Source organism: Phasianus colchicus, chromosome 7, assembly GCF_987193195.1.
Source record: "Phasianus colchicus chromosome 7, bPhaCol1.hap1.1, whole genome shotgun sequence".
NCBI lineage: Eukaryota > Metazoa > Chordata > Aves > Galliformes > Phasianidae > Phasianus > Phasianus colchicus.
In genome coordinates, this window is record NC_143442.1 from 23720056 (window position 1) to 23734869 (window position 14814).

Genomic DNA, 14814 nt, shown 5'->3' on the forward strand with positions numbered 1-14814 from the left:
TCCCAGTGTGTTTAGGTGGAAAATACAATTGCTTCCCAGTCTTAAAGCTGTTGTACCAAGGGAAAATATTGCACAAAAGAATTTTTTAAAGTTGGAGAAGTTAACGTGTGGAATACTGTAATTGGGGCTCAGAGAGTATAAAAACTTAAAATTAGTTTAGCACATCACTTGGCAGATGGAAAGTCGATTATGTAAATCTAGGAAAGTGGTAGTTGGATTTGGTTGGTCTAATTTAAACACTGCTTCTAATCATTTTCACTGTGTGTACAGAGAATTATAGGATAACCATTATTCCGCCAAGAGGGCTCTTCATATTTAAATTTAAATCCACGAAAGAGTACCCTATTAAAATGTAAACATGCTGTGATAACAAGCAGCTAATTATGCAGGCAGGTTAGTCCAGCTGCTCTGCTGGGCAGCTGTGCACACGTACTTCAGATGAGGCCCTTTCTTATAGCCTAGAAGTCGCTAGCAGGGTCACTGTGGGGTCAGGGGGTGCCTGGGCTGATGCTGATCTGTGCGCAGATGGGCCCTCACACGTTACTGGTGAAGCCAAGTCCCGACAGCACCAGGAGCACAGCGATGGCGGCTCTACCCTCCCCTCAGCCTGGTGCCTCCACCTCAACTGTAATCTCTGAGCAGAGTCTTTGGAGAACCTTCCTCATTGCCTCTTGACGGCTTTCTCGTTTTGCCAAGAGGAAGATCATGCAGATTCAGAGGGGAGCTGCCAAATGACAGCTTGGTTCGATACCTGGGTAGTAAATGAAGGGAGAAGGGAAGCCTCAGCCTGGCCCCAGCGCCTGGGAGCGTGGGTGTGAGCAACCGCTGGGGCTGCAGCAGGCGGTGTGACGGGGGGCAGGAGGGACACGGGGCCTGGGACCGATGGTGGAGGTGGCATACACCAGCGGGAGGCCGTTTTTGCAGATGTGAGCCTCGTGCCACCTCGCATCACTTTGCACGTTGACGTCGCTTGGCTTTTCTTCCTTTGCAGCAGGGGCTCAGACCGCATCTCTCAAAAGGCAGTGAGCAGAAGGACCGACGCCTAGGCTTTATTCCTTCACTGCAGCACGACCCGCGCGTTTGGATGCGGAACTCCTGCTTTACAGCCGCACGGGTCGGGAGGCCCGGGCTGCCGGAAGCACGAGCGGCACTCTGCAGGCGGAGCGGCGCGCGCTGCTCCCGCGCGGCCGGAGCTGCAGCCCCCAGCCCGTCCCGCGGCCCCGGCCCCGCTCCTCCGGGCCGGAAGCGGGCGCGCGGGGACAGGAGGAGGGCGGCTGGGGGGGGGGGCGGGGGTGCGCATGCGCAGGAGCAGCCGCCGGCCGCGCCCCGCCCCCGGCGCGGAGGGGGTCTGGCGCGCTCCCTGTCCGCGGCGCGAGGCCGGGCCCGGCGGCGGGGAGCGGCGCGACGGAGCGGCGCGGCGGGAGGGCGTGAGGGAGGGCGGGCGTGCGGCGGACGGTCGGACGAGCGGACGGTCGGGGTGAGAGGATGTGAAGATGGCGGAGCTGCAAATGCTGCTGGAGGAGGAGATCCCGGGGGGGCGCCGGGCCCTGTTCGACAGCTACACGAACCTGGAGCGGGTGGCCGAGTACTGCGAGACCAACTACATCCAGGTGCGGCGGGGCGGGGCGCCAACGGCCGCGCCTAACGGTCGCCGTCCGCGCGGCGCGGTGCTGAGGCGGCGGGCGTCCTCCCCCGCTCGGCGCCGCAGCGGGCCTGGGGCGCCTGAGGGCGGGGGAGCGGGCGCTGAGGGAGCGGGCCGGGCCGCCTCGTGCCTCTCGGCCGCGTGCGGCTGCGGACGGCGGTGGGGCGACGCGACGAGCCTCGGAGAAACCTCGGTGCCGTACGTTCGGCGGCCGCGCTCCTCAGCGCGCGGCACGGCGACACGCGCTCGGGTCGCGTCGTGTGGCCGAACGGAAGAGCGTCCCCGAAACAAAACGGGACGGCAGTGTCGGTAACGGCCGAGGGTCGTAACGCCGTGGGTTTGCGGTGTCGGTGCTGAGCCGAGTGCGAGGGCTCCCGGCGTTTGTGCCTTCCGTCCCCGACGGCGCTCGTGTGCCGGCTGGGGGCGGGGGAGCGGCCGTGCCCGGGTGGGCGAGACGAGGGGGAAGAGCCGGCGGTGTGCCGGGCGGGTGCTGGGGCGCCGACCGACCGCTGGTGAGACATCCCTGCGGGTCTGGGGTCATTTACCAAACACGGGGGTGCAATTCATAACGTTTCGGCGTGACTTAGCTTGACTTACGTTCTTTAAGAGAAACGCAATGAAGTATTATTGTCATAAATGGACATACGTGCGTTTAAATTTGTGCTGTTTTAAGAAGAAGGAAAGGGATCTTTTTCTGGAAGCGGAGCCGTGAAAGGCAGAACTGGATAGGAAGAGGTGGATTTAGCTTGTTGTTATGCTCTTCCCGTGACCTTTTTCCGTTCTCTTCTTGTAAACCAAGGATTATAAAATCCGTATTGAACAGCTCCACTTTTATTGTTTCAGTAAAAACTGCAGAGCAAGATTCCGTGGTGTTTCATGCAGAGAATGAAAAGAGAGGGTTCTTCCTGCAGCCGGCATACGGCCCGTAAGGACAGCCTGAGCTGGGGACAGCCAGCTGGTGAGGGAGAGCAGGGAGTGAGGCTTGGTTGGTCAGCCCGCTGGGTTCTGGCTGCCGTGCAGCACACCGCGGTTGTTGGCAATTTGTCTGAGCGTCTCAGTGACACGGGGCTGTAAGAGGGAGCTGAGAATGGACGACAGAAATTGCGCTGTGGTGCTGCTGACTGTGAGGTGCTGTATGGGATCACAGATTGGAATCTTTATTTAGATTTTAAACAAGTGGGGAGCAGAGGATCGTAGCTAGGTGATGGTGATGGGCATTGGCCTTTGGAGTTGGCAGAGAGACTGCAAGGATGACGTTGTTGCAGAGGAGTCCAACTTGAGGGATTTAGTGACACGAGCGTCCTTGTAACAAATCTGATGGAGAACTCACCCCATATTCTCCATGCTGGAACTGCATAAACTCTTCATTGGGATAAATACCCAAAGCCGTTTTGTTTTGTTTTCCTTCTGCAAGAGTAGAAATAGGTAAATGGATACAACTAACATCACTGGGGATTTTGTTTCCAATAATAGTAATTCCAAAAATCAATATACCCAATTAAGTCTAAGTTATATATTTTTAAAAAGCTTGGATTTGGTGAAGATGTGCATGTAATTGCTTGGAGATGCGTGGGAGAGTAATGTTCCAGAAAGTCAGAAAATCTTCCAGAAGATTGACTAGTTCTACTGCAATCTTTTAATGTTCCATTGTTGACAGAAGGTTTTATCGTGGATATTCGTGAGGTCTCCTGGCAGAGGCTCAGCGTATGACTGAGATCTGAGTTTGATCTGCTGGATGATAGGCAGCACAGTGATCGGGGCTTGCAGGAATTACACTGGCCTGTATTTGTCAGTAGACAAGCTCAGTTGGTGCTTTGAGGTTATTTTATTGTCAGGTACATAAATTGTTGCAAAAAGCAGAGGCGTTGGTCAATTTTTTAGAGAATTTGAAGTTCATTGCTAAGATAAATGTGTTTTCTCTCTGTCTCCATTAACAATGACATAGCAGCTTCAGAATAATGGAACAGGTAATCTCTTGCATGTTGGGACTGACAGGTCACAGTCAGAGAGCTGTGGTGGTTGCAACTCATTTGATTTCTACTTATGAAGTGAAGAACATTCCTTAAATATCGGTGGTTTATTATACAAATCGTGATTGGTACTTAGAGAGCTCAGTTACTTTAGCAACAGAAAATGTTAAATGAACTGTTACGGTTCTCTAAAGTCTGTGATAGCAGCATATCAGAGCACATCAGCTTAAAATTTTGTGATTAGTCACTAGGAAATATAGCAAATATGTAGTAAACAGAACTGCAGCAATGAAAGATGAAAAGCTACTGTTTGAATTAAAAAAAAAAAAAAAAAAAAAAGCTTTTTCATTCAGTATTTTTCAATAATGATTGCTTCTTTTAAATTTTCTCTTGGGGGTAATTCTGTCTCCCAGCTCCCCAGCCAACCAGCTGCCTTGTGAGGTGATGTATTTATCAACGGGCACTATTCAGAAATAGGAAAATAATTTGCAAGAAGAATCACCTGCATAGTACAACAGTTAGTTCAGTACATTTTCTGTGATTATTTTACTTTAAATAAGAATATCAGTGTATATTTTTGGAAAGCTTTAAGTGTAAGTGCACAAATCAGACAGTTTGATCTGCTTCTGTTATTACTAATATCAAATAACTTTGCTTACCAGGTAGCTCTTCTCGTTACTGTAGAAATCACAGAATTACTTCTCTGTTGTACTTTTTAAAGAGGTGGTAAATCTGCATTTTTATTTTGGAAGAGACTTTTGTGGGATTTGATACAATGTTAATCGTGGGTTGAATTGTATACTGTTTGTACTTTGTGTAGTAATGCCGTATTCTGATACTGAGTTCTCAGTCTAAACTGCAACAAAGTAGTTCTATAAAATCTGATTATTTGATGCGCTTGTTGCTATAAAAACATGTTTACAGCCTGTATTGATTTATGTGTCTTCCATGAAAAGCAGGAAGACTTAACTGGACAGTGCACTGTGCTTATAAGATTTTCATATTCCTGCATTATTTTTTTATCAGGACTGTCATACAGAAAGTATCTGGTTATGATGATGTAAACAACAAATGACCTTTTAAGCACTGATGTGACTTGCTTGGTTTATTACTGGTATACCAGTGTAAGTTCCAGCACTGCATTAGCCTTTCCACTTTCTTTGAACTTATTCTGAGAAGGTCTATTTTGGGCTCATCTCTACCTTGTTTCTAATGATCGTAACTCTTAAAAATGAAATCAGGTTTTCACTTAGTGCATTGAATTTCTAGTGTGATGGAATTCTTGTATCTGAACTCACTGTTTTGAAAGAGCCAGAAAGAATTCCCAGATGGCTGTTTTTTGGCCACTGGATATCTAGCAGGACCAGATTCAGGGTGGTGGGAAGGCCCAAGAGCAGAACAGCATGCAGAGCTGGGTGAAAAGCTGTGCCCTGTCCTGCTTGCAAGTGTGTGTGCTGCGTTCTCCAGATTCTTCAAACAGGATCTACATTTCTTAGTCTTTCAAGACTATTATGCTTTGTCTTCTGGAGACGAAGAATCAGCTTCCCGTTTCCCTCACTTCACGGCCTTCAGGTTGCTGTGGACATTGAGTCTTGTACACAGAAATAACCTTCTCATATTTGGAAGGGAAAGGCTAGGAAGAGTATTTTTATTCCTGTTCTGAAGTATTCCATCCTTCTAGTATTAGAACTACCTGCTTTCAGACCCTGCAGATAGCTGTATTTAAATAAACATAATGGTGAGAATTACCTGTTTCTCAGTAGTTTTATGATAGTCCATGGGACGATGGGTTTCTTTGTTATTTTCCACATGCCTGTTAATTTTACCGGGTCCTGTAAAGCCAAACCAAGTCATTGTACCTTTAACAGCATCTTCTAGTAGGGTGAAGAAGAGAATGGAACATCCATTTGCATAGAAGTTGCAATTTCTGTAATTATGACAGCTTGAGTCTTAAAACAGGAAACTTCTGTGAACTGTCAATACCTTACGTATTTATTGAAATTCCAGAATGAGCTTTGTTTTCTTTACTTGAGATACATATCACCTTAACAAAAGGTAACTATACTAAAAGTATTAAAAAGTAACAGGAGAGCACTGCTTATGCATCTTAAAGTTGAATTTTCTTAAATAAAATTGTGAGGCAGTAGTTTGGCACACACTGTACCTTCCTGGGTTGCAACTATATGAAATGGTTGCAGAAACTTCTACAGCACCTCTCTGCTCAAGGCTTATGGAGCACTTGCTGGTAGGTTGGTGAGTTTTATGAGATAATCAAAGCATAGGACCAATCCTCTGAGTTTTCTTCTGAGAGTCAGAGAAGCTGCTAAGGTTGGTGAAGGATTTATGTCTCTGCTTCCATCTGCTTTATCTGAGCTGTGTTTTGCCAGGAAAGCAAATTTAATTCATTTAATAGTGTCACAAGTTCAAACAGGGGCTCAGAAAGGGTGGAATTGATTTTTTATTGAGTAGTTGTGGTAATAGGGTGAGCCATTTTATCAGTGGTAACAGGAGTTATAACAGTAACACTGCATGTAGACAAAGTAAAACTTATGAATACACAAGTTGCCATTAAGAAGTAAGTCTTGTATCACCATTAGTTACAAGTCTCATTTTTGTAGTTCCCTCCTACAGCTTATTTTCTGATTGTAGTTATTGAATACCATTTAATAAGACTGAATAAGAATTGTAATTCAGAGTAACAGCCTCCTTAATAAGTATATTAATAAGTTTGCTGACACTTGTTTTCTACTGCTTGTGTTTGATTGGTGTTTGCAGCCATTAATCTTTGTGGCTTAGCACTGTAGTTTTTAAGGCAGGAAGTGGTGTACCACTGTGGTGATGTACAACAAGATGTCTAGTCAGTACTCGAAGAAATGAAGTCTTACCCACTTACATTCAGCATGTTATTTCATTGGAGAAGAGAACAGATGAGTTTTATCTGCCATGGTTTGTAGCAAGCGTTCTGTAGAAAGTACATGCCAAACTCTTATGGCCTGTTTTAGTGGACTTTTTTTCCCCACAAATTCTGTTTTTACCTTTAATTGTGCACCTGAAATTAACATATTGGTTAGTAAATAAAGTTATCCAAGTTTTGTTCAGTATCTTTGTTCTGCTTCCCCTCCCCCCCCCCAAAAAAAATAAAAAAAATTTTCTTTCAACAGGTTTTTGGCGATACTAGGGAAAGTATTTACAGGTAGAGCAATAGTCCTGTTCAGAAAGAAGAATAGCACTCACCCAGCTGGTGAAGGGGCTCTCTGGCTGTGCAGCACTCCTTGTCAGCAGCCCAGGTCCAAGAGATGCTCTCCTTCAGAGGCCGGCCCTTATAATGAGCCCAGGGGCTCCACCTGTGCCCACCCCTCCTGGTCAGCTGGGGGGCACAGGTGCAAACAATCTGCCTGTGCTCCCTGGGCCAGACACACCCCTTCACCAGGTGCTCAATCACCACTTCAAGTTCTGCCCAAACCATTCTCCTGCAGCTCTTATCTGGAATTTTTAGTTTTTGGACTTCTCGTATTTTGTAAAGCAAAGCTGTGGATTGGATAATGGAACATGCAATGACCGAGTATGGAATTAAGGTACATTTCTTCCCTTAAGGGCTTTCAGAGGTTAGTCTGGCAATTTTTTTTTTTCTTGAAGTGACTAAACTAATGTGTTCTTGCAAATGTGTTTTGCCTGTTTTGATAAAAAAAAAAATTAATTTTCTGGCTCTAAATACAACTGACGAGTTCTGTCAGGTTTGCAGTGATATGCTCTACATGTAATTCTACATAATTCTACATATCTGTCATGGAATTAACTAGATCAGTTTATGCCTGTGACAGGGGGCAGTAGGCCCCTGCCCTCCTCACCCCCCTCCTGGGCCCACAAAATGGGAAGGTAGGGGGAAAAGGAAAAAAACAGTGGCAACAATCTATGGAGGTAAACTTATTTTACTAACTATGATATCGGAATGCAAAATAATACAATATAATACAATCTAATTGAAATTGAGACTAATAAATCAAATAAGATATGAGAGAGAGTTCCCGAGACCGAGTCAAACCTGAAAAAGCTTGGAACGGCTAGGAAAGCACCCTCCAGCACCCACTGCCAGGCAGTAAGAGACCGCCCCCCCCCGGAAGGGTCAGATCCAGTGACTTCCGTAATGTATAGGGATAGGTACGTAGAGTTAGAGCATTAACACTGTAATTCCAGTACATGATGTTTTGATGTGGAATATTGAAAATCAAAAAAACAAACAAACAAACAAACAAAACCATGACACATATGTTCTTCACTTTTCTTGTGTCTTATTTCCTAGTAGGTGTCCCTGAAATATCTTCTCTTAATGACCTTTCAGTTTGAAATATACATACTTGTTGGTTTTTTTTTGTACTATTGGCCTACTGTTACCATTGTGAAGGTGTGTTACGTTCAATGAATTTCAGAGTGAAGGATGGAAGTTATTAGATTTGGGGCTTTGTTAGCCTGTGTGTCTTGGTTATACACATAGTCAAAGGTGGTTTTGTGCCAAACTCATAAATAAAGCATATGTTTTTTCCTTAAAGTTAAAAAGCGTTACAGGTAGTTGTGAATGTTGTTATTAGGATACTTTGTAACACAGTTATGAATTTATTCCTTGAATTTTTGTGAACTCTGTGGAAATTCTTGGAAATAACTCTTGGGCTTTCTACCTGTTTTTGAGCTGGCTGCTAGTTTACTGAAGTTGATTTATACCTAGGTCATACCAGGTGTTCCAAGCTGTACATTTAGAAGATCAAACCATGGCCATTAAATTGCTATTTCAACAAATTTTAGGGAAGCCTGGGACGGTTTTGTTTGAAGATGCTAATTTCAGTCTGCGTGCCATGATTATCAAAACGCTTTGAGTTTGTTCCTTTCAATTTTCAAACTGATATTTACATAAATACGTAAGCTTCAGAAGTACTATTTCCTGTACTGTGAATTACTGTTCTTTTGTATCTGTATGCCATCTGTCATACTATGAATTATGTTGGAAAAAAGCAACAAGCAAGCTGATGGTCCTCTTCTTATTTTATGTGTTTTTTGAAAGAAAATTGTTAGGCAACTTACTGGGAGGTTGATACGATTCATTAGATATTACATTATTAGATGCTATTTTCTGTTCTGTTTTTTGGTCAATCTTTTTGGTGAAGTATTAGGATAAACCTTGCAAAAATTTCTTTGAGGTTTTGTATTTTGTTGTTAGTATAAATAGATTCACTATTCAGTGAAGAAGAAAGTAGTTTCAATTTGTATTCCAGAGTTGAAGAAGTCTTTCAGTCCTTAGTACCTAGAATGAAGTAAATTTTGCTTCAGAGTGACTTAGGAGAGGGAAGTTTGGGAAGTGTATTTACTTGCTTGTCAGTGTTGGATTCCAAGTTTTGCTGATGGAATTATGGTTTGAGGCTGACTGCCCCGGTCTGTCCAGCAGTGGAGGGCTGATAGCAGTTCTCTCATGGCTCAGTGCAGTAACAGCTGGTGATGGCTCTGCATTTTGTGCTGGGGACAGGAATACTAAGAGGCTGAGTTTATGAAGGCCTGCTCTAGGCTTGTCCAGTTCTGAAGTGTTGGGGTTAAATAGGCTGCCTGTTGGATCATCATGAAAACTGAGTAACTAGGGCTGAACCTGTTAATCGTGAAAGGATCACGACAGATAGCCTTTAGGTTATGTGTGACTTTTGAAAGCAGAATGAGGGCTTGTCCTTAGGTACCAACTGTGTGATAGAGAAATCTCAGTCTTCTTGAGGTACTGAATTTGTATTCTTGAGTCGATTTCCGAAGAGAGAATTTTAGTCTCTTTCCCAAATGGAGTATGCAAAGCCATTTACTAGTGAGCGGTCTACTATTAATTCAAGGCACATTAGTTTGTTTTGCTTTGACTGAAGAACTTTTAAATATTGTGTGTTTACTGAATGTACAGTGCCAATTCTCAAAATGACTTTGGAGTGTGTCCTTTCAATGCTGTAAGTCTGAGGGATAGTGGATATTGCCATCTTTGCAATTTGTGCTGATTTTTTTTTTAACTAGGTGGTAAGTTTGTATGTTAGTACGAGAAATGGAGCAGTTTGTCCTTTACCTGAGCAGAAAAGCCATAAGGCATCTGCATCTTGTGGGAAAGGTAAGTATGTGAAACATCCCTAACTGAATAGCTCTCTTCAATCAGTTAATGTACACGTATCCGTCTGGAGAATGAGTTGGGGGGGGGCACGAGTGCAAAGTGCTTAGCCAAAAATACCTGTTATATAACGTATTACTAACGATACCGTGCCATTATGGAAATTGTACAGTGTTGGTTGTTGTAAATATATCTAAAAGGAGAAGTGGTTAAAACAAAAAACCAACCTCTTATTCCCCACACTGGTAGCAGCAAAACAGGAGGCTGAGGTGGGTGACAGACATCAGAGATGTTGAAAAACATCTGTGTGAGTAGCACCTGGAAAACAGGGCAGTTATTTTTGACATATAATAAATCAAGGAGTCTGATTATAATAATATGCAAATAAGCTTGTGAAGAGTATGAATAATGTACGCTGGTTTTCCACTTTTCTTGAGTAAAGTCCAGGCTTGTGGCTTGGTTTGACAGGTAGTGCTGCTCAGTGTAACCTGTGGAATTACTGCTATGGCTAAGGCTTGGTGGTTAATGGGATTCTAAAAAAATGGTTAGACATCTTAAATAATAAATAATAAATGAGAATAAAAGCAGTTTTATCTTTTGTTTCTGTATGTTTTTACTTTGTATTTGCTCTGACTTTGTCCGTAATGGAGCTTTATGCCTATTATATGAAGTGTTTGCTGTCCACTGTAATCTCTTTGTATCTGATGTCCATCTGTAAACAAACAGGTCTAGGTAGCAGTTATCTGGTAGGAAGTTATCTGTGGACTGTGCATCTCTGTTACAGTTGTCTGCTGGTGGTTACAGTTACCTTAAACCATCTCCAACTTGGGGGCACTTCTGAAACCACTAAGAGACTTCATGGAGTGAGTTAATAGAACTGTTGTGATCTGCTTAAAATTTTAATATTGCGTGTCTTTTATAGGTAATATGTACATTGATTTTAGTAAAACATTTTAGAGAGACCTTGAGGTTTGAGGGGTGCACCTGTGTGAACCTCGTGAAGCCCATCTGTGGCATGTTTTGAAACGGTACTCTGTCTTACTGTGGCATTTCTTGAGTGGATTTGACATCAGCTTTGGGCCTTCTTGGCATTACCCCATGATGAATGTTATGTGAAATGAAACTCACACGGCTACAACTCTGTAAATGACACCTGTCATATAGGTTCTGTTGGAGATGGGAAGATAGATGTAGGGTATTAAGCTGTGGAGATTAAAATGTGAGGAGCTGGTTTTTATTTCTGATAAATGCTTAGAGTCTTCTGTGATACTGTTCCACTCTTTACATGCCTCCTCATGCCAAATCATAACTTACACAGCCATAACTTGAGAAGTCTACTTTTCTTTTTTTTTTCTCTCTACCTCCCAGCTTTTTAGATTGGATCTCATACATGCTTGAGGCTGTGTTTGAACACAGTCCTTTAAGGATTGTTTTCATATGTTTCTTCTAGGGTACGTGGGGGGAAAAAAAAGAACGATATTTCTTGTATTTTAAGGACAAGCTGATGAGTAAGATGGTTGGAAAACAGTGAGTGTTACAGAAAATCAATTGTCAGTGTCAGGGAGGTGAAGAATTAGCCCTTGTGCAGTTGGCTGGGCATCCTGCAACATGAATAAAAGAATTGCTTGACTAAAAGCAGCTTGGAAATTTCTTCTCCTTCTGTGCCTCTTTCTGTCTGAGTCTCCCTGTCATTTATTACATGAAACTCTTCTTTCCAGGATAGTTTCATTTATTGGTACAACTAAGTAGGTGTAGAGATGATTTTATTTAAACATATGTTGTCAAATTAAAAGGTCATTTGTGCAGCTCTCTGATTCAGCAGGATGTAGAGACGAGCTCTGTTTTTGTGATGGTAGTAGAACTTGCTTATAGTATTGTAACAACCTATTTGGATAACTTGAAAACAAGTGAATTAACATCCAGAGAGTGACAGAATGTGAAGCAAAAGAACCTTTTGTGAAATAAGGAAGTCATTCAGCATTTGAAATGTTATCTCTTGTGTGCTTGCATCTCCCTGCTGTTTCTGTTTTTGTACTAAGTGAAAGCTCAGAGCTACCCAAGCAGTAATGTTGGAATTGGATGAGTAAGCAAGTTTGAGACTTTATGTCAGAACTATGGTGGATGTAAAATCAAAGCTTGTGATTCTTCCGAACTGTAGTAAAACTGCTGAGAGAAATCTTGTGTTCTTTTGCTAGTTAGCAGTGTCACTTACTGTTTGCAGTTACAGAAATGAAGGACTATGGGATGCCATGTAGTGCTGCAATACAACGATGTTAGTTAGTAACTACATTAAAATACAGTGAAAAGAGCCTCATGATTTTATATCTTCTTCTAAACCAAGACATTGCTGGAAGACCGGTATCAAAAATGAACAAACTGGCAGTGATGCAGTGGACTCCTATGGCTTGATATTTGAGTGTGGTTTGTTACTTCTGTGGGTTGGCTTTGGCACATCGCTGTGTGCAGCTGGGGTGTGCTCCTGGCTGCCACGTGGTCCTGCACTTTGGCATGCAGGACATCTGTTTTGCTGTCTCAGATACGGTAGCTCATTCTGCAGAGGTTTCTACTGGACTGCCTTTGAGTGCTGTGAGTCACAGAATAAAAGGTGTTGAGGGTGAAGACAGTGCATTTTCCTAAAGCTCAGATTCATTCAAGCAGAGGGATAGCAGTCCTGCAGGAAAAAGATTCTGGTGTCTACATGAATGCCTGTTTTGTGTCATTGTGCTTTTGTGTTACACTTTGGGCAGGTTGTTTCTTTATCTCTCCAGAAGTGTCAGAGCACTCTGGCTTTTACTGTTTGCAGCCTTCCTTTTGATGACTATTGTTTCCTTAGCTCTACCAAAGATATGGAACCATTTGCCTGGGTTTAATACAAATACAAATCTAAGTTGGTAGTGCTTCTGAATGCAGTCCTCACGCTTGTTTACCGTACTTAATTTGTTTGGCTAGTTCACGAGTCAGAGACAGCTCTCCTTGGACTTTGAGCTGTGTGGGAGAGAAGTAGGCACATATGCTTGTAAGTTGCAGGTGTGCTGGGGTACAGTTCAAGTAGGCTGGCTTTGAGACTGCACATAATCCTTAGCAATGTGTTTTGTGGCTGAAATCTCACAGTTGTGAGAGTTTCCTGAATGTGTAAAAATATCTGATATTGCTACTGTGATTGAGTATGATGAAATTTGGCCTGAGTGGGCAAAAAGGTAATAGTTCTTATCTATAGGATTAATGCTGTTCTTTTACTGAGGTATTTGTGACCTGATTTAGAATGTATAGCGGGAGGGAGTTGTTTTCCTTTATTTGAGGCAACCATAATCTGTATCTGATTCTTTTTTGAAAATTGTATGTAAAAAGTATTGACTTTGGGGGGGGGAGGGGGAATATTGCATCTGAAAGAATTCATTAGTAGGAACTGAGGTGAAGTTAATAGTGGATTTGTTTATTTCATGGAAATTCTGAGCTGAAGTTTTATTGGACTAAGGATGTCGTGAGGGGAAAAAATAACTGTACATTTCTAGCTTCTGCTGAGATGCGTGTGACAGATGGTGTCTCATCTGTCCAGTATGAATTCTTTCTGCTGTATAAATATTGATTGGAGGAGGAAAAAAGGTGCTCCATAGCTTTGAAAAATGTATCTTTGTTGATACAAGAGTGACTAGGAGATATTTGTACAGGACTTGGGCAGAACAGCACTGGTACATGCAGAAATCACTATTTGAACAAGTCTAAAAGGCCTGTAAAAGTCTGTCTCTTTAGTAGAGAAAGAAAAGAAAAAGAAATGCTTTGGGAATAAAGTAAACATGGTCCCTGCAATAGGATTTGTGGTTTAAAAAGAAATTCCTTAGTAGAGTGTTGGTCTAGAACATGCTTAGTTGCTTTGCAGAGAGATGGTCAGCTGCTCATCTTTGGGCAGTGCAGGCGCTTTATGCTGCGTTCAGAGAGATTTGGTGATAACCAGCTGCTTTTGTGATAGAATTGGTAGAAGCTCAGAGCCTTGTGCTGATCCTAAATAGCTAGATTGTGTGATTCTTTTTGTAAGGTATGTTGATAGAGCCATGTTCTGTGGCTGCTCTTTCTACAAGGTCCTGCAGAGAGAGTTTTCTTCTGGATGTTATCTGGAGCGTTGTTGAAATTGTACTTTTTCAACTCCATGCGTATTAATTTTTTTAGCCTCCTGTGCTCTTGGTATTTGGTACATAACCCACGCACTTTGGGTGCAAGAGTAAGACCAGCCATGTAGAATTCCTAGGACTTCTACTGAAGTGTCTGTTTCTGTTATTTTGACCATCAATTAATGCCAGTGCTGTGGTTTTCTTGAGCGCTTTCTTGATGTTGCTGTTCTGTTACGTTTTTCCTTTGAATACAGAGTTGAATTTGTACTTGGGTCTGTCATGTGCATCTTGCAACATAAAATTGCTATCAGTTATTATCACTTAGGTTCAAATAACAGCTTTGGGAGATCTGCTCCAGATAGGTTTTCTTCTGTAAGCAATCGAGTAGCAAACCTGTGCCAATAAAAGCACTCGGTTCCAAAGCATCTCCTCATGAAAAGCACTGGCATGAAGTCTGTTGCTGTTTCTTTGGTCTAAGTCTGTCCTTTTTTCCTTTGGTAGGGATCAGTGAAATATTTTGATAGAAGAAAGATCATGTATTGACCTGATTTTTTTTTATTTTCTTCTATACAAATTGGGTAAAAGTAAATTTGGCTAATGTATTTTATCTTCAAATGAGTTTGAATCATTTTGTGCGCTCAAACATAGAAAAATAGGTGGGTGGGGATCAGGCATTTCTGAATGTCATAAACACTGAGTAACTACTAATAAATTCGCAGCAGTTGTATTAAAAATTTGTTATCTGAAATCCTTGGTATTATCCTGAATGAACATTCAGAAAAGTGTAATCCCTTCAAGCTCATCCTACTTGATGTTCTGAACCATGTAGCTGAGCAAGAAGCCCCTTGCTGCTGTTATATTTACATCTCTCAAGATCTGGCTTTTCTTTAGCAGAGAAAAAATTCTTTATGAGAGAAATTCTGAAATGACTCCATGACCTGCAAGAGAATCTTTGTGTTTTCCAGTTTGGTTAATGTA

The 14814-nt window shown here is 42.7% G+C and overlaps 1 protein-coding gene across 16 annotated transcripts in view; it reads left to right on the forward strand.

The window, feature by feature from the left end:
• The first annotated feature begins 1392 nt into the window (after window positions 1-1392).
• The window catches only part of ABI2 (abl interactor 2), a 59487-nt gene continuing 46065 nt past the window's right edge, over window positions 1393-14814 (forward strand). For 4 of the 16 annotated variants that reach the window (XR_016468315.1, XR_016468317.1, XR_016468314.1 and 1 more), the window contains exon 1: window positions 1393-1610. Coding sequence is in view for 3 of the 16 variants with exons in the window: in XM_031601317.2 (XP_031457177.1) it covers window positions 1494-1610 (117 nt within the window). In the remaining 13 variants the exon portion in view is untranslated. Of the gene's footprint in view, window positions 1611-1767; window positions 1952-1997; window positions 2155-14814 lie in introns of those variants that run through there. The other 12 variants (XR_016468316.1, XR_016468318.1, XR_016468320.1 and 9 more) reach the window with 7 other exon arrangements.